This window comes from Acipenser ruthenus, chromosome 3 (genome assembly GCF_902713425.1).
Source record: "Acipenser ruthenus chromosome 3, fAciRut3.2 maternal haplotype, whole genome shotgun sequence".
Taxonomy (NCBI): Eukaryota; Metazoa; Chordata; class Actinopteri; order Acipenseriformes; family Acipenseridae; genus Acipenser; species Acipenser ruthenus.
The window spans coordinates 59183923-59211917 of record NC_081191.1 but is presented as its reverse complement, the minus strand read 5'-3'; the positions used below and the strand labels follow the sequence as shown (position 1 = coordinate 59211917).

Sequence of the window (27995 nt, the reverse complement as noted above, 5' to 3'; positions counted from 1 at the left end):
AGCACCCCGACCAGAACTAATGCAATCCCATGCCACACCCTGATAATGTATATTTGCTGTCGTCTACTCTAAAACTCTCTCCCCTGCCATGCTCCAGTATAACTCCTAAACTCCCTCCTCTTGACTAATGTCAGAAATTATTTCTTACATTATGATAATATGTATTGTTTATTTGCTTTCAGAGGAGGGACAGTTTATTTTCATTCTGTCCTAAATAAAATAAACTGCAACTAAAAACCAAAACAGTACAAATTATGAATTACTAAATGGGAATAAATATCAATTGTGCCAGCAGTGGTGTATTTAATGTGTTTTCAGATTCAAACACTGCCAACTGTTTTCAACAGACACCTACTGTTTGTTTTATATGTCATGTCAAGTATTTATTGAACTCAAGGAAAATGTCATGCTTTTCAACTAGCAATTAGGTTTGTTTTTATTTAGTTTTTTGAATTATGGATCAATAGCAGTGTTCTATGTACCATAACCCGCTGTCAGGTACTGGGTACATCCCTGAAGAAAGGAGGCATCTTAAGAGAGACTGATGCTATTGTTCACCCTTTTCAGTTTTTAAATATATTCTAGAATGATGCATTGCTCTGACTTTTTCAATGTAAAGGACTAAGCATTTAATTACACCATATCAATGTTCAACATTAACCATGGTCTGGCGGCCCAGGGCCAGTAGAGATCGCAGTTTGGCCTGTTGTTACACATGGCTTCCGTTTCATGAATCCAGGAAAATGGGCCAGTGTGCCAAAAAGCTGAAAACTAATTTACAAACCATTTTTTAAAAACATAACTACAAACTAATCCTAACTTTCCCGCCACACGTCATATTTGTACAGTCAGAATCTGAGACTAAGCACCAAAGTGCTGTGTTGGTGGTTCCTGTGACATGGCAAATCTTTTACAAATTAGGTTTTCTACAACTAAGCAACCAATGAGCCAAAAGGAAAGCGCTGAAATCAATAAATCATAAAGAAAGTAATTATGAAAGAAAATGAAGACGAACATTTAGAGTGGAGGCTTCATGTGGCTCTATTATGACAGTGAAAAAAAAGTAATGTTCTGCCTTGTTTGGCGTCAATTTCCCAGACTTGCAGATAAAACAGCAGCTATATTTGTTGTGAATTCAACATTTCGTTTACATCATGTCCAGTCTCACAGTAAGATGTCCCAATCGACACCCAGATACGCGATCGAATTGTCTAACTTTTTGATCTGGGATCCGATGAGTTCAGGTCAAAAATGCCATTCACAATTTTTCCAGGACTCGTTGGTATCACTCATCAAGATTGCCGCTGATTTGGAAGAGGCTACACAAGCGACAACGCTCGGAGAAGGATTGTCATTATTTAGTATTATGAATATTGTTTTAATAGTATTTATTATCAGGATTAGGGATGGGAATTTTGAATAGTTTCCTATTTGAATACACAGGGTGCAACATTTTTGTGTATTTGATTACCTGAACTCTGGTCCCTTACGCTCCCAAGAATAAAAGGCAAATGCGTGTGTAACTAGCCATCAAGTACTGACATCAGATGAGGCTTAGTCATGTTACTTTGTTTATTCAATAACCTGTAAATAATTCAAAACAAGGATACCTGGTTGTACTTTTAATGGTCAATGCAAATGTTGACTCCATCCATTCACAGAATGTCAGCAGTAGATGTTTTACATTGTACTGCAGTCCAGAGTTAAAAAATAACTCCTTTCCAACTCCAAGTATTTTGCCTTTTCTTATTAGTCACTGCGTTGTTCTGTTTAACATTTATATGTCTTTATATTCATCATAACGTTGTATTACCTTTCTAATTTCAATGTTACCCAGTTTGGATTACTTCTTTTAGCACTTACTATATACATTATTTTATTTTATTTCAGTTCACACATTCAAAGTTCGCCAGTGCAATGCTCCCAGAAGCTGTTTCACGACTGGCTAGCAACAGCTGCAGAAGCTGCTGTGTACAGTCATTACAGAGTAACTCAAGCAGGGATCTGGTAACATTAGCTAAAAACAAGGCAATAAAATTGGCAACAATTTCAAACAGAATACGATTACTGTAGAATCTTGCTATTACAAGCATTGCATAATTAATTAGGGTCCTTACGTTTAATATGCAAATAACAAAGGGTTTAAGACGGACATAACATTTGTTAAGCATCAGCATTAAAAAATAAATGAAAGAAAGACGCGTTTGCTTCTACTAGTAGCTAATGTATTTGTTTTTTTAATTGTTTTATTTTTGTGTAGTCGTGTATTCGACTACACTGACCCACCCCTAATTTGGATTATTATAATTCAGTTTTAGTGTTGCTGTGACCATATGGTAACGGCTCGGTTACATGTTTACTTGTGAAAAAAAATGAGTATCATTTGTACACATACATTTTCAAATCTTAATAGTATTTTCATTTTCTGACAAGCACACAAATGTGTGCATGTTAAATGGCTGAAGTAACATATATTGAAAGGCTTTGTTTAGCCACTTTCTTTTGAGACTTGGGCTTTGGTTACCATACACTGTTAGAAACATACTGAAAATAAAAACCATCATGAAAAAATATATAAATATATTGGGCCAGATAAAATTGCATCCGGGCCACTAAAAACAGTAGCTCAGTGGCACAAGGGGCCAGTAGTTTAAAATCTAAACGTAGAGCCCTGCATATTCTGAATATGCCGCCAAATAAGATGCTGACCTTGGTATTGTATGTTATGTGCTAGTGCTAACATGTTCACGCATAGGTTTTTTAAGTGCTACAATAAGGGTGCACCATACATCACTGGGCTAATTGTACCAATCTGTATCCTTCACAGCAACGCTCCAGTTGTCTAGGCTGTCAGTGATTTAAAGTCCTGTACTGACAATGTGTTTTAGTAGACCTGGGAGGCAATTGTTCTTCCTGTGCTGGTGGTCCTGTCTAATAAACTGCATTTGCTACAGGCATGTGGCTCTTTGGCATTAGATTTTTCATTCAAATACATTTCCTATTGTGCCTTTCAGTGGGTATGTCAAAGCTAGATTTAAGGACTTTGTTTAACCCTTAACTGTTTTTTTTACCACCCACTGTACCAAAACCTGTGTAAATGTCATTATTCAAAATACAGCACAAGTTATTAACTGTGTCAAATAATACTTGTTTTTCTTTCATATGTAATTTATCAGTCTAAAACAACAATGACAAGTATCACCTCTTGGTTGTGTCAGACAAGTTCTGAAAGTGTGTGTGGGGGGGGGGGGGGGTCATACAACTTTAATAAAACGTGAGAATGATGAGAAAACTATTCTGGAAATTGACCACTTTATTCTGCATTCAGCAAACATTTGTGTTAATAATTGTCAAATCTAACTTATCTTCCTTTTTAATATTTGGTTTTAAGTGGTGAATAGTCTGCAATATATTGTCCTTTTATGACTAAGCAAAATAAAATAATGATTCACCAATAATATAGAAAGTAAAATTACCAACCCATTGGTAACAAGTTTTCATGTTCCTATATCCTTAACTTAGGGTTTTAAACCCCTATTTATAAACTGGATATTGCCTGAGAATTGAACGAAGCAATTACTGAACAGTCCATGTACAATGGAGTCTGAACTGCTTGTTATTGCAGCGTCATTTTAGCTCAGAGGGAGTGGATTGGCTGGTGCGGTAGTGACAGGAACAGGATTCACTGCTTGATTGGTTGGTTTTGAGTCTTGTTTAGAGAATTCAGCCGAGGATAGTATTGTAGACCAATGGTGTTTTTGCTGAACATTTGCTGAATCTAGCGACTTTAAGGCCTGACTTGTCGACACTTTTTGTCAAAAGCGACTAGCTACAAATCCAGTGATTTCAAGGACATTGGAGAATTGCAGAGATATAAAATAGCAAAAATGTTTAGATTATCCTGTATTAGCAACATCCTTTTAGTATCATTGTCAGTTCTTTTAGAATCATTGTCAGGGTTATTAAAATGAAATCCAATAATACCCTGCCCCATTTGAATACGCAAGGAAAGTCAATGCGTCTAGGGTTGCCACCCCGCCGGTATTTTACCGGACTGTCTGGTATTTTTACTTTGACCCCCTGTCTGTTTTTTTTTTTTTTTTGGAAGATGTCCGGTAATTCTAAGCATTCTAATCTATTGGATATGTTCTTAAAAAATGTGTTACAATAAACAATTTAGTATAACATGTTGTGTTTGTATGAGTGAAATTCAAATACTATAACACAGCGGTGTGTAAATGCACCAGAAAGAATCGAGGTAACAACGTAAGCCACCAAAACCCTGTACCATTATGTTTTTCTTGTGTGCTCACTGCTGTGTTATCTGGTATGAGCGTGTGCGCTACTCTTAAGTTTGTCAGCCCTTTGAATGAAGAAGCGTGAAACTATTAAGTAGCATACTGTAACGTTAGTCACAATGGCAGAGACAAATGAAGAAATAGACAATAGGAGGGGATGGGGCGTCCGGTATTTTCGTATCTCAAAGGTGGCAACCCTAAATGCGTCATTTGTTTAGCACTGAGCTTAACATCTACGAACCTGGTTCTAAACAAACCAACATGGCGTCGCCAGTGGTAAAGTTGCTTTGAAATTCGATATTCATTCGATATTCGCAACCATATCACCTAGATGTTTCAAACCAACTTTAAGTATGAAACTGAGTGTTTAACCTTTCCTTTAACTGTAAATCATATAAATAATAATGATTAAAATGTAATTTTGTAAAGCTAAATATTTCTTTTCAATGTATGAAATTTAGTCCGGGCTGAGGGAGCAATTTCACATAACACTGGCACACTCGCTCTCTATCACCCACCCCTAGCGTTCCGGTACTTTTAGATTTAGGACTACACCACTGCATACTATGTGTAGTTGTTGGTGTGTCTATGTACTATGATTGTTTGGAGACTTTTGCTTTAAAATAGCAACTTTCTAAAGCCGATCTGGCAACTTTCAGATTTGAAAAGTTGGCAACACTGGTTTGCAGGCAGCTCTCGCAGACCACCTCTGCCACAACGGGCAAAGTGTAACTGTATATTAAACCTTAATACAGAAGCCTCCTTGGTTCACTGATATTTAAGATGCCAGATGATTTAAGTTTCTCTAGATTAGATTTCGAAATAAATTCATGCTTTTCAGATTTGTCTTTCCCTTCCCAGCACATTTTAAATCAATCTGATAAAAACGATAAATTGTTTGAAGTAAAATCAGTATTGTGCAAGGTATTTATGTTTCTACTGTGAGGAGTATTATTAAGATGCCTATTTATGCAAGCTCTGATATAGATGTAACTTTGCACATTGTACTTGTTTCTTTTTGCATTTCTTACAGAGGCATACAACTGTCTAAGTCGCTTGTTCAGTACATTCGCACTAGCAGTTTCAAATTCTGTATCAAAATGCTTTTCAGTTAACCAATTCTTAAAAACAGATACTGGGGGGCTCCTGTGTGGCACATCCAGTAAAAGCATTTGCGTAGAGTGCAGGATGCTCCCTATAGTCTGGACATCGCCGGTTCGAGTCCAGGCTATTCCATTGCTGACCGAGGACCTGGAGCTCCCAGGGGGCGGCGCACAATTGGCTGAGCGCCGCCTGGGGAGGGAGGGCTAGGCCGGCCAGGGTGTCCTCAGCTCACCGCGCACCAGCAACCCCTGTGGTCTGGCCGGGCGCCTGCAGGCTTGCATGTAAGCTGCCCAGGGCTGCGTTGTCCTCCGACACTGTAGCTCTGGGTGGCTGCATATAAGTCTGCAGTGTGTAAAAAAAGCGGGGAGAAAATAATAAAAAACTAATTAGCCACTATTTAAAAAAAAAAAAAAAAGATACTAACCATTTGGTTTGTTGCCTTGTTCTTGGTTCATTTCTTTGCAGTTCTAGGTTTTCAAGCTAATTTGCCGCGTTTATATGCCTTTCTGTATTATTACTCGTAGTACTAGGGTTTTGCAGCAGATTTTGGATAGGGTGTTATAGGTGAGGATGGTAAATTTACCGTATTGATACATGCCAAATAAATCAATTTACATAAATACACTCAGAGTTTAGGTAGTTTGTCATGTTGTCAATTTAGCTATACGCAGGAATGTAATTTTAAAAAAGCCGATATCCATGCGAATTGTTTTTAAATTTGATTCACAGTTGGTGAGACGTTCCAGCGGGCATCTACCGTCTGTTAGAAGCCGCTAGAGCTGGAAGCTGATTGCCTGACGGTACTGAATCGTTTTCTATAATTAATAGTTAATAAACATAATATGGAGAAAGTGGTGATTTTTCCTAAAGATAAATATTAAAATTAAGCTTCTGTGTGCTGTTTTTGGGAGGAAATTATTAATGGTAGTCATTTATTTTAAATATCATAGTTTTAATGTGATTTTTTTTTCCCTACTCTAGTCATAATCTGCACTAATTCTGTTGCTATCGCAGCAGCACTAGTGGACCTCAATGGAACTGCCTCCGGGTATCGCATTGCATAATCTTCCACTACTAATATATGCGTATACCCAGAGTCAGAAGGTAGCAAAGAGCCCACTATGTCCATTGCAATGCGTTCAAAAGGAGTGGAAATAATCGGCAGTGGAACCAAAGGGGCGGGACGCACTCGACCCGGCGCTACTCGCTGGCAGTCTGGGCATGCGGCTACATATTTCAGTACATCAGTATGAAGACCTACCCAATAGAATTTAGCCAATATCCGCTCCCTTGTCTTGTCAGCTCCAAGGCGCCCCGCAAAAGGGATATCATGCGCCAGCCTCATGACCTCGGTCCGACAAGACGGGGGAACCAATAATTGTGTTACAGGCTGTCCTGCGCCCGCTGCTAGGTTTACCCTATATAGTAATTGCCTCTTGATACTGAAGTATGGATATACTAGCGCCCCAGCGCCATCAACATCCTTGCCTTCAATAGACCGTACCTGCCCCCAAGCGTGCACTAGTGACGGGTCATTATGTTGGTCCCACACTATGTCCGCGCTTGAGTACCACATGTCCGGTATATTGAGAGGGGCGGGAGTAGCATCTGCCCTAGATGGCCCAGTAACCTCGCCCTCTCGGTCACACTGTGTTCCGACTCCTTTTGACTGGCATTTGTTACCATCCGAGCGCTTTCTGACTGGACCCCAGCTTTGTCTTAGTGATGCTCCCTCCCATTTTGCAGTACTTCTCTCTTTATTCGATTTTCTAGGACGGAAAATGGGGGAAAACATTTTGGCTTGAAAAGGAAACACTTCACCAATTCGTTCCTTTTCCTTTTTGTCTGCCACGTTTACATGTGCGGTCAAGACTGCCATTAATTTAACCAATTCTCTATAATTTGGCCAGTCTCGACCCAGAATTATTGGGTATGGTAGCCTTTCCGCCACACCAACTACTAGGTCACGTTTTATCGGTCCTACCGATAAATATACTTTTAGGGTGGGGCATGGAGGCAGGAGATCGTCGCCTGGCCTTGTGGCTGCCACGACACACCGGCCAAGAGAGATGCTTTAATCAAGGTCTGCTCACAGCCGGTGTCCACTAATGCGTGGGTTGTCACCTTGCCTAAAACTGAATTAACAATACAAGGCCCCTCCCAACCATTTTCCCCATGCTTACCCGCTCCAGATGCCCAATTGCACGCCGCCACGTCACACTCCATTGCTGATGGGCATGACCTGGCCTGGTGCTCCTGTTGGTTCCATCTAAAACAGATAGGGGAGAAGGAGGGAACATTGGTTAAATTCATGTCTTGTTGCTGGTATGGCAATGAGGCCGGGGTAGCAGCTATACCCCCGCTGGGGGTCAACCTTGTTCTCCATGGAGAGGAGGCAAGGTTACCCATAGGGGCCAGAGATATGGGAGGTCTGCATTCCGGTGTTGAGGGTGGTGGTGGTGACGGAGGAGAGAGAGGAGGGCCTTGACTGCTCCGAAGAGCGGGCACCGACAGTATCCCTGTCCAGGCGGAGACCAGGGAGTCCTCATAATCCTCGGCCAGTTTCACGACGCCTTCCAGGGTGTGGGGGTTGCAGCACCGTATCCAAGCTTGGGTATCAGTGCCAACCACATGGCAGAATTGCTCCACAACCACTGCTCCCCCCATTTGCAGGTTGGTTTTCTTCTCGGGGGTCAGTGAGTGTACCATGTGGTCACGCAACTGCTCCGCAACCACCCTGGGGCGTGTCTCCGGGGATCTTCGGTACTCCCTGAACCGTACCCGGTGAGTCTCTGCCGTAATTTTGAGGCGACAGAGAATGGCCAGCTTGACCAGGTCGTAACTGGCGGCGTTGAGGTCACTCATAGCCTGGTAGGTTGCCTGAGCCTCCCCAATCAGGCAGGGTCCCACCTGGCTTGCCCAGAACTCCCGCGGCTGTGACACGGTGGTGGCCATCTGCTCAAACACAACCAGTCTACCTGTTCAATGAGCGCAGTGTAGTTCTCCTCCCTCTTTCTCTCCTCTGTCTCCCGCCTGCTATCCAGCGCCTCCAGCAGCTCTGCCAGTGCGTTGCGGTCCATGATCCTATTATATGACACCACGTGCGGCAAAGTGGTTTATTGTAGACAGGTGCAGGGGTGATGCAGTGCGTGAAAGAAGTAGACAGAGATAATTGTAATCCAGTGTTTAGAAATGTGTTTTATTTTATTTCCAGGTCTGGGGACCAAACAATAGTTCCCTGGCAGTACACGCCAATGTGTACAGCCCAGGGTATATAATAACAGACTATAAACCAAATTATAAACAATATCCGTCCCACAATAATACCTACACTGTCACCAGTCCTGGGTGTGTGCAGTAGTGCTTGTGGTGGGTGATTGAGGTTTATATTTGTGACAATGTGCCACTTCGCTCCAAATATGGCTCATCTGTGTTTGAAGCATTTCTTACTACTGTTAATTAACTGAAATCATTGAGGACTTAGCTTCAAATTTTGTGGTTTGGGTATTTTAAAAGGGTAATAACCAAGGCTAAAATGACACCTCTTATGCAGCCTTAAAAGTATGAGATTGAGATGCTGATGCTGTCACAAAGCTGCACAAATAACATTTGGAAAACTAAATGATTCACTGCTACTATAAATAATAAGATTTTTTAATGTCTGTATATTGCATCTTTAAGAGTAGATGTATTTAATTATAGCTGTGTAATGTGTGTTTTTTGTGAAGACATCGTTTTCTAGTGTTGTGTAGAGATATTGAGGTCTTGTATTGATATTCTTTTTTTGCTCTCGGGGATAAAGCTCTTGAAAAGCAATGTTTTATTGACAAGGGGTTACACAGAAATATCTGACATAGCCAAAGAGCTAGAAATATGTATTTAAAATGTTTAACCAGGTAAATCCTGTTGAGAAGCAACTTGTAAATATAAGCCTGCTATTCTTATGTTGAAAAAAAAATAAAAACCACTGTCAGCAGGACTATTGCAATTAAACTGTCATGGGAAGAAAATGAAAGTGCAGTTATTGCACAGCAGCCCTTTTCACACAGATGAGTTATTACAGCTCAAGCATTGAAGCGGCATGTTGGGCTATGTGAATTGCCTACACCGGCACAGAGCCGACATATTTAATGACATCTCCGAACCACCTCGCATGGCAGTTCAGAAACGGCACAGACCCGTCTTAATGGCTTACAAGACAACATCCCAGGCATACATATAGAGGATACTGTGTGACAAATCATGACATATCTTGTTTATACCACAAATGCTGACATCAATAAAAGCATTCTGAATATACACATTTAATTTTGTTTTAAACACATGCCATTGCACTAATTAGTTATTTATTGTGGTTATATTAGCACTTCCAGGACATACGAGAGGCCAGGGAGTCTGGATCATTATCAGATTTGCCAAGAGGTCTTCCTTTGCAGCAAAGGTGTTCAGGCTTACTGCTTACACTGGTGTTATTTTTGTTTAGATCCTGATTACCTTGATTACGTATCTGTCAGTATTGTTAAAACAAGACAATATGATGTACAGGAATATTGCCCAAACAATGAATGTATTGAAGTGTGAGCTTTTAGTAATGGGTGCACAGAAATGTATTGCAAAGGATTTTCCCCAGCAACAATTACAACTTATTGGTGTCTTGTTTACGCCACAAATGTATTGTTATATCAGTAACAATACTGTTGCTCCCTGAACTCATCTGAAGGTACTATACAGTAATCTGTCACTTTTTACACAAGGCAATAGTACATAGTAGGCATTATAAAACGGATTGTTACAATGCTGCATGCTGATTGGCCAATCAGTGGTTCTAAATCGTGATATAATCCCCGGTATAGTAACTGTTGGGTAAATCACTAGACCCGTATCACTATTATATATATTTAAAAAAAAAAAAAAAAAAAAACTGTCAAAATACCTGACAGTCATGGAATATACCACTGAAGGCATCGCTTTTGAGCTGTTTGCACCGACGACAATCAATAAATGGGTAGAAATAGAAGCTGCATCGGCTCATATTTGCAAGTCTCCCAAAAGCGAAAAGTTAAACCGTCACCGAGGTACAGAACTCTAACATTGATGTGCTAGAAAAAACTAGAAATGAATACCACCAAACAAACCAGTTGGGCTGTTAAATGCTTTAATGACTGGCTGTCTGAAAAAAAAATACATATTGAATTCACACAACTAACAAAAGAAGAACTAAATAATATCCTTAGAGATTTTTATTGCACAGTCCGAAACTGTAAAGGTGAGCAATACGGAATCAGCAGCTATGTTGGGCTCGGTGCTGGACTGAACAGGCATTTAAATGACCCCCCGTTAAGTTTATCCTGGTGTCTAATGAGCGACACAATTCACAAGTTCAAACAACGTGTTTGTGGGTACAATTAAAAAACTTAGACGAGAAGGCCGGGATAAAACACAACATCATCATGCAATAACTGAAATATATTTTCAAATAATCAAACATTCTAAAGCCCTGAACCCTGACACAGCTGTTGGTCTTGTGAGTAAAGTTTGGTGTGACATCCAGTTACATTTTGGACGCAGTGGAAAAGAAGGAAACAGATTCTTTTATTATAAAAACAGATGAAAACAGAGTTAAGAATGCCACCATGACCTTTAATGAAAGTACAAAAAAATCACAAAAATCCCTACACAGAACAAAGAATGTCACTGCAGATTCATGTTTGAAGTGCCCGGAAATCACTTGTGTCCAGTAGCATCACTAGAGAAGTACTTGTCAAAACTTCCAGCAAATCCACCTGCCTTTAATCTTCACCCTAACAAAGGAAAACAAAACACGTTTAATTATCGCGGTGTATGGTATAGTGTAGAGCCAATGGGAGTGAATTACCTAGCAACAATGTTGCCCAGAATATGCAGAAAGGCAGGCACCAAACAAATATTCACCAATCATTGCAAGCGAGAGAAAATGTCTGTCAGCAGTCACAGATCGGAGAGCTCCCTGCAGAGTTATTGGGAACCGTTGTTAGAAAATTGAAAGCTCTGGAGCAACATCTTGATGGAGGAAAACTCCACAGCATCGCCAAACAAAAAAATAAGATCAGATGTCAGATGCCTGCACTTCAATGTCAATTGACAGTCACTTTAAGAATTGTACAGTTAACAGCAACATTCAAATTAATGTCTATGAACACAAAATTGCAACTCAAATAAAGAAAAATCTTACCTGAGTATCAATAGTTCATAGGAACTCTTTTCTGTTGCGGAAGGTTACCCTTCAAATTTCTATCTATTTCTCTTGTATTTGTTTATTTACGTTAGTAAATCCGTTTTATAGAAGCATTAAGCTACTTGAGGGTGTGGGTTGCCATGGATATTGTCACTGCTTGGTTGGTTGCACCAAGCAGTGATAATATCCACGATAACCCACGCCCTCTGGTACCTTAATGCTTAAGTATAGAACATGTTCCTTCAGACTGGTGGGCTGAGTGTAGAGAAGACCTGTTGTCTTTTTTTTAATTCCTCTCTTAAAATAACTTTGTAAGTAAAAAAATAGATTACCTCCATCTTAAAATATTTTGTGATTATTAGTGTTTTGTAAACAGTGTTGTTTTTAAATGATCTGCAATATGCTTAGCAATAGAATGTATTTGCGGTGCAGTGTGTCACAATGAAAAAAAATAAAGGAAAAAAAGATCTGGTCACTAACTTTTAATGAGATATCATAAAAACCACATCAGTGGTATAAATAAAAATACATTACCCTGTTAGCATTCGATCCCTTAGCCAAGTCGAGCATCCTTTTATGTAAAGCAAATAGCCACAATATTCTGCTGTTGCCTGAACAGCTGGAATCTCTCTTGTTTTTAATGATACTGTATCGCCTTCTTTGGGGAAAAAAATGCAAGACCTACAGCTGTGGCCAAACGTTTTGCATCACCCTAGAATTACCTAATTTTGCTTCAGAAAATTGAATGAAACCTGCTGAACCATGGTAGGTTAACATATTAAATTAAATTACCGCTTTGTAGTTTTCCATATAAATGAGAAACTGAAAAAAATTGAAAAATGTGACATTTCTAAATCTAACATGAAAACACATGATTTCCAAAAAGATGTCACAAATCTAGACATGTGTTGCTCAATTTTGTGCTGTGTGAATGGGTCTTTTGTAAGAATTTTTTAGACTTCTCCAAGATGGCTCAGTACCGGCATTTGTGTATGAAAATGGCTCACTTTATATGATCTTAGCTTTCCTGATGAATGATTTAAAAGCGTAGCTTATCCTGCAAACTACAAACCACAGCTATTACCCAACATGTCCCTGCTGCTGTTGTCAACAAAGTGATCTCTCACCCACTATAGTGAAATAAAATGTGTCACACAACATGCATCTGTGGCGCTAAATTTTTTATGAGTAACGCACATAGTTTTGTTTCATGGGGGATATCTAAAGATAATAAGCTCTCAGGGGATTTTCATTCTACATACCATACGTTTCCTCTGCCTTACACAGTAGCCTATTGCCAAATACACTTAAAATCATCCCCCAAGTACCAGTAGGATCAATTGAATGTATTATTTGCTCAAATGTTTTCTCTGACATTATCAATTTCTCCAAAAAAGGAGGACTTCATATTAAACAGTAATAAACCTCTGGTGTGTTGCATTAGCTTAATTTTTAGACAGCCTTCCACTTGATGCATCAACATCTCGGACAGTTCAAGGACAGATCCTTTTATTGTTTCCATAGCTGTAATCCTTAAGATCTACATAATACTATATTCAATCTAATTAATTTTTATTATTTTTTTGGTTTTGTTTGTTTTCTTTTTGCAAACACAAAAGTCCAAGTTTATTAGGTATTTTAGGGTGCCCTGATTTCCAAAGCTCAGAACCGGGACACATATTTAATATAGTTTTAAAACTCAACAGTGTTTCTTTAAGAAGGCTTCTTATTTCTTCTTAGTGTTTTTATCACTATTATTGTTTTCAAATAAATCTAACAAAAAACAACAACCCCTGACTGCTGCACAAACACTGCACCCCCCCTTTCCAATTCATGGCCATGTTTATATATTGTGGGGCAGTGAGGGCTAATAAGTATGTCAGTCTGAGGCTGACAAGATCTATGTTCCCCTGTTAAGGTGAAAAACTTGTAGTTCATGATAGGCGTCATGGCCGAAGTAGCTGGGGAAACTACATTTCCCAGAAGCCTTTAGGGCTGATGGTATTCAGCCAGAAAAGGGAAACACCTGGCTAATTGGGTAGATAGGGTGTTGATTGTCTGAGTGTTTGCAATTATCTGTGCTATATAAACTGTCCTTTTGTTCTTAGTGTAAGAAGGAGGTGGCAGGAGTGTTGAATGTGGAGAACGTAAGTGCAGAGTGATTAAAATAATTGATAAACTAGATTTAAGACAGGGAAACAGCTTAGCTGTCCTGTGTGAGTTAGGGACTTCAATATAGTGAAGTTAGTATCTTCAAGTGAAGATAGGCTTTTGGTTTGTTCTGTTTGTAAAAGGGTTTATAGTATTTTGGTTCAAATATTTACTTTGTTCCTGTGTTTTGTTTTATTTGGTGAGAATAAAAGTGCGCCAAGGCGCTGAACAATAACTCTGTCTGTGGGTGTTTGCTGTTCCTGCCGCTAGTCAGTCTTGACTGCCCGCCACGCTACCACAATATATATATATATATATATATATATATATATATATATATATATATATATATATATATATATATATATATAGTTATTTGTACCCTTTGACTTTATCATTTACATACTTTTTATTTAGTAAAGTAATCCATATGAAAAATATTATTCTGGAACATATCATTTTACTGTTTTCTTTAATGAGAATTAAATTAAACAGGATTGGTGGCACACAGTCGATAGGATTTATAGCATTTTGGTTAAATATGACAGCGTCAAGAACAGACTGTACACATTATTTCCAGAAGTAGTGTTAATAGAATTTCCTTTTGGCATATAATCTTGTGAGATATTAAACCCGGCTGAATAAACCCATATAATAACATGGAGCTGAAATCGATCATTCACACTACAGTACAGTTCACAAGTCAAGCTACAAATATAGCCTCTTTTTGTTTCACATTAACTTCTGTTACTATATGCAGCTAACCTCCAAAAACGTATGGAATCAATAGGTCTATTCCTATATCCCTAGCAACACTGTAGCACATATATTATATCGTTGAAAATGAAAAGTACTAAAATTGTGTTTTTTATGTTTATTTTATTGTTTTATTTAGTGTTTCCAACAGAGTTTATTCAATGCAGTGCGCTATTTTCATGTGGAGCAAAAAGGCTGGGACAGCCAGATTACATTTTTCCCTGAACAATGAACACAAGCAGTAAAATAAGCACAGATTACAAAGATGTGCATTTACATAAATGCTAGATGTAATTTTTTTTTTAATAATGCTGGCTATAAAAAAGAAGTCTGTAATTTGGACAAGACAAATGTGCCTTCATAATGTGTAATTTATTTAGCTAGTATTTGTTTCTCATTAGAAATCTGTTTCAGTTAATGGTGGCTTTGAAGGCGATGCTTGGTATTGCATCCAAGGGAGCTGTAATATATATATTGTATTGTATAAATTTATACACACCTGTAATAAAAGAAAACAGATAAAGGGGAAAAATGCAGATTGCATACATATCTTATAATTATATATGACGTGGTTGAAGCTTTTTGTTGCTTAGTATCACAATGTGTGATTGTGTAGAAATTGTTTTTTGCAAGAACTGCATAACAGAATTTGGGGAGTTGTTTGCGGACCTCCTGGTGTTTGCTCACGGAACCATGGCCTAAGGTATTTCCCCAGTGCAAACTTTAGATAAAATGAAAGCATTTTCTTTTTTTTAATTTTGAGGAGTCAGTGCCCAGAGGGTTCCTTCAAACTGAATGAAGGAAAAACCTGTCAACTTCCTGATGTATACCTACAGCTTTCCCTGCCTCTTGTACAGAAGAACGATAAAAGTTAGTCCATATGGCCCTCAAGGAAATAATAACTCAACCTACTTCATATAGACAGAAATGGGTGGAGTTATTGTAATAACCTTTTTCATCGCTTATTTAAAAAAAAAGAAACATTGTGTAATGAGTTTTGTAACTTTAGTTCTGTACCAATAAAAAAATAATAGCACCACAGCATGAATTTTGTCATTTAATTCTGCTATCTTCAGCTAACCAAAATGGAAAGCTCTGTTACTCAGCTCTGTTGCATGTTGTTTACAGATTTTCAAGCTGTGGGACTGAAAAAGGGAATGTTCTTCAATCCAGACCCTTACCTGAAGATTGCCATCCAGCCTGGGAAACACAGCATCTTCCCAGCTTTGCCTCACCACGGACAAGAGAAGAGATCTGGGATAGTCTACAACACCATCAACCCTGTCTGGCAAGGACAGGTACATTGCATTGCAAGGCAGTCCAATTTACAGTTTTAGAAAAAATATTTCAAAGTGTTATACTGTGTATACAGGATATACTGCCATTAACAGGAACTCATGTTTTGTGATTTTGGACCGCAAATTCGAACGGTCTCTGCTCAGATAACAGGCTTTGAAACTTCCAGCAGGTGTGTCAAGCTTCAAGCTAGTGATCCAACCTGAAAAATCTTCACCACTACCACATTTTTTTTATAAAGCTGTAAACTACTGTAACGCCCCTGCTAGCCTATTCAAAGGTGTGCTTTGTGCTTACCTGGGTCCGGGTTCATCTGCAGGCCCAAGCAAGCTTATTGCCTCGTCTATTATTTTTGGACTCACTGGTAGTAATGTATGCAGTGCCTCTACCTAGCTGTGTGTTACCCAATAGTAATTTGCCTCTCACTAGGAATATTTTATTTATTTTTACTTATTTACATTTTTATAGCGCCTTTAGCCAATGCACTTTACAAATTTATAACAAAAATGGTACAATCAGGAAAAGTGGGTGAAGAAAGAGGGTACGTTTATTGGGCTAGGGTGGTGTGATATATGTAAGTTATACTCCATTTAAATAACCTGCACGACATAACAACACTTGACTACTGGTAAATTTAAAAGTAAGATGCTTTCTTTGAATTAGTTTAGAGTTACCAAGAAATAAGGATTTACAATAATAACAATAATGTGTGACAAAATCCAGTAGTACTCACGAGCAGCTCTGTCCTAGCGTCTCTCCTACAAACGGTGCAGTCAGTTAAGTTTCGTTCTTACTTTCACGTAGTTTTGCTTTAGTCCTTTTTTCTTTTTTTCAGTCTGGTTAAGGCCATAGGTCCTGAGAGCATTAGCTCTACGTGCTGTCTGGTTGAAATCCTCTTCTGGAAACAGTGTATTTTAACACTATGAAAAGCTTATACTAACTTCTCCTTTCCTTCACTAGAATGTACACGGCATACCTAAACATACACCCATGTAGTTGTGTACTAAATAGTTCCTTAAATCATATTACAGCAGATTTTTCTCCCAGTCCTTCTAGAGTCAGTTGATCAGACTAAAACGTACTATTAATTAAATTGGTTTGATTTGATAATGCTATTGTTAGGGGTTTCCTAATTTATTGCATCTCCTCTTACATCTTGTTTCTCAGACCCCTCGCGCTCCTCTCTCCTAGTCCCTCCCCAACCTCCAGCATTAAATCCCTGATTGGAGAACAGTAACATTCAAATAATGGGTGGGGCCTACTCCAGAAAAAATACAGTTATATTAAAAAAACAAAGTACTTCTCTACTAAGCAGTACACAATGCACTCTTTGCATGAACATATGAACATAAATCAGTTATTTAATGGAAAGTTATTTGCACATGTATGTAGTGGTGTACAGAGTATTCTGATAAACACATGGCTAATTTGCATCGACCACAGTGTTAAACACACAAAGTGCAGGCTCTTAATGATCATCTGCCATTCTGCAAATCTGCACAACACAAGCAAACTGACACTTAAACAGCTATAAACACACATGTTTTAAATAAAACTCATTTAGATTCACAAACAAGGGCCCTTTGCATTATAATGGGATTGTATCATGAAAGGTGGGCTTTTTATTTCGTCATTTGAATCAACAACGTTTAATTAAACTTCACTTACCTTTTTCCTGCAGCAGCTCTTGTTCCAAATAGAAAGGAGAAATAAATCATTCCTTTAAATTTATTGACGTTTGCAATGCAATATAAAAAAAAAAAAACATTTGAATTTGTATTGAAAAAAGCAACAAAATTATTTGATTGCAATTAGGGTAATAAGAACCACAGACAGAGTTTAGAGGAATAAACGTATTAAATCAAGAATCTATTGATGAAAGTTATGATGTGTCTAGATGTTTAGCTATGTTAACAGCATTGTGAATTAATTTGATGTTGGTTATGATAAATTACATGCTGTTTCAGTGTGGCTTCAAGCAGATTGTTCATGTGAAAAAGATCAAGACCTGAAGGTATTTTGCCACACTTCTTTCTGCAGCCTGGTTGCTTTTTTGCTCACAGAGTTATCATTTAAGCTACCTAATTAACATAACAATCTTGGTAACAAGTTAAAATTTGGTACATGCTCACAAAAGTTGCAACAACAAAGTTACAAATGTATCATGAAGGTGTATCACTCATTTTATTTCATTACTGTTAACAGCCTCAGATTAATTACATGGTGAATTTGTGATCAAGAAAATGGTGATACATTTGTATTTGAAATTTGGAAATGTACATTAAAAACTTTCAAGACCACATAAGTGCCCTTTTCAGTTGAATACAAGAAGTAGTACAGATACAATACTTACAACTCTATTGCAAATTCATAGTTTAATCAACACAGTTCTGATGCCATAGGCGTTTTGAGACATAGCAGATGAAGTTACATAACATTAAACGCATATTTTAAGAACAGGTTTGTGCATGTACAATAAATGGTGGACTGCAAAATCTTTTAGACAATGTATCAAGGCTTTTTTTCGCAAGCTAATTCCATCATCCTCTTTATCATTTTATTGCTTGAGGTCTCAAAACTTCCAGCAAGGGAGCAGCAAGGTTATATGGCACTTGAAGTCTTCAGCTGTATGCAAGGTCTGCCTAATACAGCTCCATAAAGAGTGTGTCAGTTTTAGTTACATCAGGTCACACCCCAGAAACAGGGGAAATTATTATAGGCATTTTAGTACAATATAGTGTATTACAAATGTATTTTAAATATAACCACAAGATTCATTTTATAGAAATATGATATATTTTTTATTTTATTAGACCACTTTTAATCAACATTAGGGGCTTTAATCATAATTCTACAGAATATGCAAATCATAGTGGTCCAAAATAAGCCCACTATTTTAAGTTTGTTCTGTTGCAGTGTACAAGATAGAATTTTGCAGATGCCAAGTCCTGGCTTAAAGTGGCTTCTGACCAAGGGTTTGCCAGAATTACATGCTATCAGTTTTGTAGGAACTCATACGATGTTATTCATGAATCTGCACTATAAGAGTTCCTAATGCAACTGAGAAACTGGGTCAGAAAGCTACAGCGAAAAATGTGAAACAGATTCTGCTGGTGATTGTGTGTACTCAGGTGTGTTTGATTCCATTGCTGATTCCATTCAATATAGTTTGCTTCCAGTTTAAATAGTTTTTAGCCCCTCTGAGGATGGTGAAGAATTAACAGATGAAGGATTGCAGAAACTCTATTAAAGGCAGTTGACAGGTTTTTGTTGACAGGTTTTAAGTTATAAAGACTCAGCTGTTGTCAAATGACTAAAAATCAAATATATGCAAGTGAAATTAGTTTATTTTGGTAATTTAAAAAGAGGTCTCATAAGGCCTAATAAACAGCCTAGGCAGATGTCACAGTCTTGTGTTTACTGGGAGGTTGTCAAAGTGTTTCAGGTATTGGTTACTATCTGATGACATCACCAGTTGCCTGTAAGAAGGAAGATGTAAAGGGGACTCTGTTGCAGTGCTGCCTCACTGACTTCCCCCTTGCCTTGTGGTGTTTAGGGCTTCTTGTTTGCTGTGGCGCTGGGCTCTGAATTGTACTACCTGTCACAGCGGTGGCTGTGACCCAGTTTTGGAAATGTATAAAAGCTTTGAAGGGGAAGATACTTGTCACTGATTCGGTTTTGGATTATATTGTAGCATGGCAGTGCAGCATCCTCCCATGAACGATATTGTTCCAATAGACATGTGCATCCTTTGTTTTGAGTGTTCCAAAAGCAAAAGTTGTATTAGTTTTTCACACAATTTTTTATTATTATTATTCTTGTTATACTGAAACAAGTCATCTGTTATTATTTGTAATATAGAAGTCATACACTATCTGGCCACTTTATTAGGACCTGCCTACCCAATTATTTATTTATTTATTTATTTATTTATTTATTTATTTATTTATTTATTTGCAGATGCCCTTAGCCAGGGTGACTTACAGTTGTTACAAAATATCACATTATAGAATATCATGTTACAGATAAGAGCAGTTATAAAGTACAGTAAAATTGTAGAAAATAAGATCAAATTCAAATAAGAGCAAAATAAAGAATACAGTAAATAATGACATTTAAGAGTGAATTCGACTAAGAGCAGTTAGTTATAGTAAAAATATTTGCTTATACAAGTAAAGTGCATTAAGAGAACGTAGTTAGTATGATACATGGTTTCAAACAAAAAACATGAATACGGATACCTATAAGAGTAAAATCAATAGATACAGGAAATAGTTAGTTATAATTAAGAGCAGTAGTAGAATACAGCAAGGTTTGGAGCAGTTCAGCACAAGTACAAGCAGATGCAATAACTGGTACAATTGGGTGCCATATAGTCCAGTATAGTCGAGAGTTTAGGTTTACAGATGCTGTTTAAACAGGTGTGTCTTGAGGAGGTGCCGGAAGGTGGTCAGGGACTGCGCAGTCCTGATGTCCATGGGTAGGTCGTTCCACCACTGAGGGGGTGGAAAAGGAACGGGCTCTGGAAGCGGCATTGCCCTAGTGTGGGGCATGTCCTCCTGCAAGACATTGGATCCATTGATCTGGAAGGCCAAACCACGATGGTGATGGCTACTTTCAAGAAAATAATGTGACCATCCATTGTGCCATAATTGTGTGCAAGGGGTTTTTGGAGCAGGACAAAAACTTCTGTGGTCCCACAATCCCTGGATTTCTAGAGCATTTTTCTCTAGTAGCATAACAATCATTAAAACTACTGTCATTTCCTTCCCCAATAAATATAAAATACCCTTTTTCAGTATAAACATTTTCTCAATGAGATTAAACATATATTTTAATAGAATACAAAACTGACCATAAGCAATCTCTATTACTAAATATAGTAAGTAGTCAGACAACTTGTTTTGGTTTTTCATTCAGTTAAAAAATGCTTTACAAATACTGTTTGATATAACTGCCTGTTGTGATGTAGTTTATAAATCTAGCAACACAACTGCTCTGGCTAGGTTTAGTGTAGCATAACAATAAATGGTCGTCTTTTGCTTTGATGCAGTAAACAATAACAGCATTGAGAACTCTCCTGTAAGTAAGACCCTACATACAAATGCTGAGTTCTTCTTGAGCAGGTATCCTAATCAAACCCACTCCAGAGCAAACTAGAACTACACTGTCATTGAGCCTAGATTAAACACATACATGGGGCAGTTGTACTATTTTCTATAGGCAGCTGTGGTGTATCAAGCCAGAACTCGCATAATAGGCAAGCTGTCACATGACTCACATCTCCCGCACAACTCTCTGAATCAGCCAGTAGTCCTCTTGATGCATCTATTACGAACTGCTCCTTTAAGAAGGCTAGAAATGCTGACGAAGATGACAACAACAGCGCGTCGACTACGACTCTGGACCCAAACACAAAGAAAGCCACTGACACACAGACACGTAAATAAAGTAAAGCATTCTGATAAGATAGTGAAGACACTGTGAAATACTTGTCAAAATTGGATAAATACTTTACCCGTTGTAAAATGTGAATTTGTTTAATAATGCTTGTTTTTAAGAATAGTATGTTCGCAATGCAGTCCCCCTTGTGATATACATTTCAGGATTTCTAAACCTCCACTGTTGCCATAGTAACACTAGCCATGTCTGCAGCCAAACAGGGTTGGGGGAAATGCATTAGGTAAGAGCTCACGCTTTAGATCATAAACATTACTGACACAGGAAAATTCCACTTGAGAGCTGTACATTTACCAGAGTAATATGGATCCAAAGCTTTTGTAATTAGGAATAGGTTCCAAGCAATACCTGGCAGGGGTATGCTCTCATGCTAAAGTACAGTATTATCTTATTTTGTAAAATGCTCTATTATTGTAGTTCTTAGATTTTTTTAAATGTTCTGCCATACCATTTAAAACAACAAATGTGGAATGTACTATAGCAACAACAACATATAATTGACTGATGCTATAATATAATTAGTGACCTTTTAATGGGAAAGTGAAACTGGTCTTAAAGATTAAAGCTTAATGCTGGCTAAGTACATTGTGCCAGATAAGTGGGAGTGGAGGGGATGACTTTTACTGTTACCCCTTTTATTACAGCTCTAGGTGCCATCTGCTGCAAACAGCATACAACCTCACTCTCCCACTGGCGTATTGGCTCGTGTGGGGTCAGGTTGCAGAACTAGTTACCAGTTAGCTCCAGGATTGACATTCCTGGTGTGATGTAGACCTCTGTCCAGCCTTGACTGGGCCAAATCTCACTGAGTTTCTCTAACTGTTTTGCAACCCACTCCACAACTGTGCTGTGTAGCAAGTCTGATAAAAGGCAAAGGTATGAGAATTGTATCCATATATATAATTCAATATTTGGAGAAGCTGATTTTAATCAAACAGGACGTCTCTGCACAGTACAGGCCAGAACACTGGGCACTCTCTGCTGTGGTCCCCACTCTGATAAAATACATTTAGCAATACCAATATTAGTAAGGGCAATTTTTGTCAACTAAAAAAGGGGGCCTCTCAATAGATCTTAAACTGTATTAGCATCAACAGTCAAACTGAGAAACAGAGAGCTGAACTAAACTGTAACCCATGAAACAATGCTGTTTAATGTTCTGAAAATAAGGAAGCTGAGCCAACAGAAAGCAAGGAAAGAGCAAAAGCTAAAACTAAATTATTATAATAAAATAGACAATGAATAAAAGATAAGACATTTTGCCGAAGAGTTCCCTTTTCTATTCACAATTACTATGTTTACAGGAATCAAAACTTTTTTTATTGATTGCATCGGAAAACAAATATGCAGAAGATACGAGACAAACTCAGTAGGGTTCTGAAGAATCAATGCTTCTGAACTCATGTGCTTGAATCTGAAGAATCTGGTATACATACAGGACAAATAGAAGATTTTGGAATTGGTTCTTCAAATAGGCAGAGCTTGAATCCGATTAGATTGTGCATATGGACAGGCAACTTACTTTAAAGAACTAGGGAGTCGTTTTTCCTTTTCAAATTGCCTTTCATAATAACATTTATTGTACATGAAGCATATGCAAAAATGACATACCTTGTTGTAAAGTGTTATACAATTTAGCGTTCACATTAAACAAAAACAAAAAAAAGCAGGGACCTGGACTGACTGACCTGGAATTTCCAAACAAATATATCAAAAGGGCCTTACAAAACATCTGAGTAGTTTAGCAACGAAATATTCTGGAAGCAAACCTCCAGTGCAACACTGCACTAATATCTGCACTACAAACAGATTAGCTTTTTTCATAAGCTTTGCTGCCATGAGTAATGTTTTAGCAGATAAGGCTAGAACACAGGAGGCGACGTGTGGATAATCACACTTTCGTGCTGCTGCAGCTCTGTATAGCAACTGTCATCTGTGCTGAAATGTGGTAAAAGAAAATAGCCTTTTTTGCTAATCTTTTGTGTTGAGATACACGGTTGCACTACAGAAGATGAAATAGGTGTGCTCATGAGATTAATGGGCAATTATATGCATCAAAGCAACATTGCATTGTATTTGTTAAGGTTAACATTATCAACATGTTTTATTTTATTCTAAAGAAAAAAGATATTTTGTTTTTTTCAGCAGTCGAAATGGAATCATTTAGTGTGGACTGGTGAATCTAGGGGTCAATAATGTCTTCATATACATAATTTAGGCCATATAACACAATAATAACACAATATTGATTGAGTTTGACAATAGGTATATGTTGTCATTAATTGCAAATCCTGCTGCCAAAAGCACCTGCAGTTTACCCAATATAAAATATAAAATGGCACAGGTAATAGTCAATCCTTTATCAGGGTGCATCAGTATTGCTGGGGAATCCAACTGCACATTTAGCTCTACAAGCAGAGAAAAAGGGAGAAGGTCTTGAAGAATACATTTTGGATCACAGTTGCTCGCTACAAATGAGCACTTGACTATTGGTGCAGAAGGAAGAAACAGAAGTTGAAGCAAGTTAATAAAAAAGGATTACAGTTAGGGAGGGAGAGTTAACTGCTCCAATGACTCATAGACTTACCCCAGGAGAAAAACAGAAAACCCTGCGATTTCTGAATTCTGACTGGTATACATTAGGGCTTTTACAGCTGCTACTGCCTTAAGCATATGAAAGTGTGTGACCGGGTCTTCCGTCACGTGCGTGGGTCACCACTGTTTAAACAACACAGAGAGACATTGGGGGTGGTGTTGAAACGCCGGCACAGGCGCGCAGGATTTATTAATACAAACAGAAATGAAAGTAAAAGGTGGTCATGTGACGTTACCAGCCATGGTAACGCACAGAGGACACATACAGCAAGCTGTACAAAAGGCAAAATAAAACACAGTACAAAAACTACAAATAAAAGGTGCCCCAGAGAGCGAGCGCTAGCCTTATAAACGAGGCGTCCCGCTCCAGGAACCGGTTACACTACGTAACCCTCTGTATACATCACATGGGATCACTATCCCCTAACTAACCTACTCATGAGCCGGTATTCATACAACGACTCGTGCTGCTTCATACGGCCTTGGCTGGGCATTACCTTCACAAGCACCGCTTGCAGTCTCAGGGTTGCGTAGCTGTCGTTCCTGCAGAGCGGACCCTCTCCTCCCGAGTATACGCCGCTCCCCTCTGGCATGGCGTTACAGTCGCCTCGAACCATCTCCCGCGGATGCTTTTGAACTGACGGACACTCGATCAAGACCCGCCCACCTGCTGATTGAGGTCAAGCACAGCCAAGCCCTTCCCCTCAACCAAGCCTAGCAAGCAGCAAGTCTCAATCGAGCGCCCGTCTGTAAAACAATAATTCAATTAAATAAAATCAACTCCATAATGACACACAACAAACCAATTTCCCCATACAAATGATACCAACACTAAATACACACATGCAGGGCAATCGCCCTGCTACAAAGTGTAATATTTAATTTGAGTTTGACACCCTGAGGCTGGCAAACAGTTGTTGATGTGTGTAGTTCCTAGTTCTGACAGCTTTAAATCTGAAGGCCTGTAATTTTAATTTAAAGGGAACCTACAAAGAAAATCATTCAGAAATGATGTACTCAGTATGTAGCTCAACTCAGATAGCTTCTCATTTCTAGATGATAACCTCCATGTCCACTTATTTTCAAGGAATTATTGTCATTGATTGCCCTCAAGGTTATACATGACTCAAAAGCTGTGTCTGTATTTTGTACCAGAATTTGCATTCACTTAAAAATAACAAACCATTAGCATTAATTTGATCAAGTTTCAGTAACTCTGTATATTATGAATAACATATTCTCAGATATTTTTTACTGATTTAGTATATAAACTGTTTACAATCTGTCATATATTCAAAGATTTCAGCAATACAGTTAGTAAGGGCCTGCACTTACTGCTGAACGTTTCTAATGATAAAGTATTTAACTGCACAGCCAGTAGTCAAAACAGATGCTGTAAAGCCATAAATATTTGCAACCAAAATATTTGGCGAATCCCACCCATAAAACCCATTTTGTTTCATAAATGTTGGCGATCTGTTGCAATATACAAAGTATGTATTGTTTGAGGAATTTGATGTTTGTGCCAAAAATGTTTGCGTTTTTTTTTTTCATTCGCAAAAAACGCTTAATAAAAGGTTCGCAAATATTTATGGCTTTACAGCATACCTTCGATCTGTAGAGTACAGAGTGCCTATTTAATGAGCTGTTGAGGTGAAGACACACTACAGGAACATATTGTGTTACTGCCCTTGCTTGGTCTAAGACTGCAAGTGCATTATTGATTCACACATGCAAGACAAATAAGAAACGGCAGTCATTCCCTCGCTGAAAATGTCCTTCACATGCAGAGTTTAGCCAAGAGGCTGGGTGCTGGGTGATGCAGTGAATGTGGTAAATGTATTTCATTTAACCCCACAGACCATGATATAAAATGTTACTTACTGTACATTATTGGATATCCTATTCCTTCTTATTGGATATCCTATCCCTTCTTCTCCCTTATCCCTTCACAGTTTTATTGTAAGCAGATATTTAAAAAATGTTTTTGTGTCATTCATATAATAAATGTTAGAATTTACAACATTTATATTACAAAATCTTAATATTTACAAAAACAAAGCAAAACAAAACAAATGCTATGTTTATCAATAGCTTTATGACCACTAATTACCAACTGTGTGACAGTTTGTTTGTTTTTTTATTATAATTTTAATCCAGCAATATCCACTACCTGTAGATAACAAAATCAAAAACATTCCTACCAAGGCTTCAAATAAACTTTTTATTAATATTTTTAAGGCCATGTGGTCCAGTGGTTAAAGTCCAGGGCATGTAACCAGAAGGTCAAGCGGTTCAAATCCCACCTCTGCCACTGACTGACTCATTGTGTGACCCTGAGCAAGCCACTTAACCTCCTTGTGCTCCATCCTGCGGATGAGATGTTAAATCAGTGTCCTGTTTTAAGTAACTCTGCATATTATGCACAGTTCACAGCCTACCTCTGTAAAGCGCTTTGTGATGGTGGTCCACTATGAAAGGCACTATAGAAAAATAAAGATATTATTATTATTATTATTATTATTATTATTATTATTAACCATACTTTTTTTTTACATGATTGCAGAGTAGTTGTCTATGCCATTGCTACAATATTAAGCAGATTTTGATCAGATAACATGGGTAAAGTTATTTGAGCTGTTTTGAAGAGCCAACCTACAAAATCATAATTGAGTATCGTTATTGTTTGCATGAAAGATATATATTTTATTTTCTTTTTTTTTTTTTTTAATTTAGTCGTTGCCAATTATTTTTATTATTTTCTCCCAATTTGGAATGGCCAATTATTTTTAGGCTCAGCTCACCGCTACCACCCCTGCGGTGACTCTGGAGGGCGAAGACGAACACACGCTGTCCTTCGAAGCGTGTGCTGTCAGCTGACCGCTTTTTTCACACTACGGACTCACCATCCAGCCACCAAAGAGCTACAGTGTCGGAGGACAACGCAGCTCTGGGCTCTGTGGAATAGCCTGGACTCGAACTAGCGACGTCCAGGCTATAGAGCGCATCCTGCACTCCACGTAACATTGAAAATGTTACTTTGACTTTGTTTTATCGAAAGTGGAGCATCAGCAATTTTTGAAGCTGATTTCTTTCTGTAATATTTTGTATTTAATTGTTGCTATTGTAACACTACCTTTATACCTTCTAATATTTACTTTCCTGTACAATCTGACCAATTCTTGTTGTACTTGTTAGTTCATATAAATCGGTTAACTGACAGAATCGGATGGTCTTTGGAACATCACTGCTTTGTCAAAGTTTTAAATCAAACTTTCCAGCAAATTACAGGGATGCTTTAGGTGGCCATGGAAATAGTCTCCAAACAAAAATATAAAATGATGAAAACACTTTAGCCAGGCAAAAATGTATAATGAGCAACTGCACTCAGAAAAAATCTGAACCAAATGTACTGAGAGAGAAGAAATTTCTGAGCGCTCAATTGAGGCAGCAGGGGTTCTTTAAACTGCATGTTTTAGTCACTAGGGTGTTATGATCTAAAAAAGAAAAATATGCAAAATAATTCTTAACAATACATTAGCTGAGATAACTGATACACTATTCTATACCCATACGAAGTTGCTCATTAAGTCATGTCAGCCAGGTCCATCCCATGATAGAGTATTGAGGAGCTTTTCTTTTTTAAATATTTTAATCCCATTGGTGCCACACATCTAACTAATCTACCTAAAGTGGAAGATATTATACTAATATTATAATTACTTAGGTAGACCCTAAGGCCTTCTCCATTTCATTAAATCCATTAATGATTTCTATCTATGCATCACCTATTTTTTTAACTTATGTGATGTTAGTCTTGGGGTTTATGACATATACATTTTAAGGCAATGATTTTTATCCCTGTAGCCATGTTTCTTGTTTCTTAGTGCTCAATTCAACTCTTTTTAAATAACTTTTTAGATGGGAAACTATGCTTTGGGAAAATATATATTCATACAACAAATGTGAAGCAGTATTTATTCTAATGGTTTTGTTACCTCATAAAGTCATGCAAAATGTATTATAATTTGCATGAGAAAGTGCCTTGTTGTTTCCCCAGGCGGCTTTCTTCGCGTCCTTATTTTGGTGTACATCCTGGTACAATGTATTTAAATAAATAC

General features: G+C 38.0%; 1 protein-coding gene and 1 long non-coding RNA gene across 4 annotated transcripts in view; one reads left to right on the top strand and one right to left on the bottom strand.

Annotated features, from left to right (window-relative positions):
• LOC117435482 (E3 ubiquitin-protein ligase HECW1) overlaps positions 1–27995 on the top strand; it is a 189535-nt gene that overhangs the window by 86757 nt on the left and 74783 nt on the right. For all 3 annotated transcript variants that reach the window (XM_059014511.1, XM_059014498.1, XM_034058677.3), the window contains one exon: positions 15652–15821. In XM_059014511.1, coding sequence (XP_058870494.1) covers positions 15652–15821 — 170 coding nt within the window. The remainder of the gene's footprint in view (positions 1–15651; positions 15822–27995) is intronic.
• LOC131721187 (uncharacterized) lies at positions 10550–16991 on the bottom strand. The gene is made up of 3 exons (XR_009319883.1): positions 16553–16991; positions 15705–15808; positions 10550–11203 (listed from the first exon to the last, which is right to left on the bottom strand). It is a non-coding gene; the product is annotated as an uncharacterized LOC131721187 (long non-coding RNA).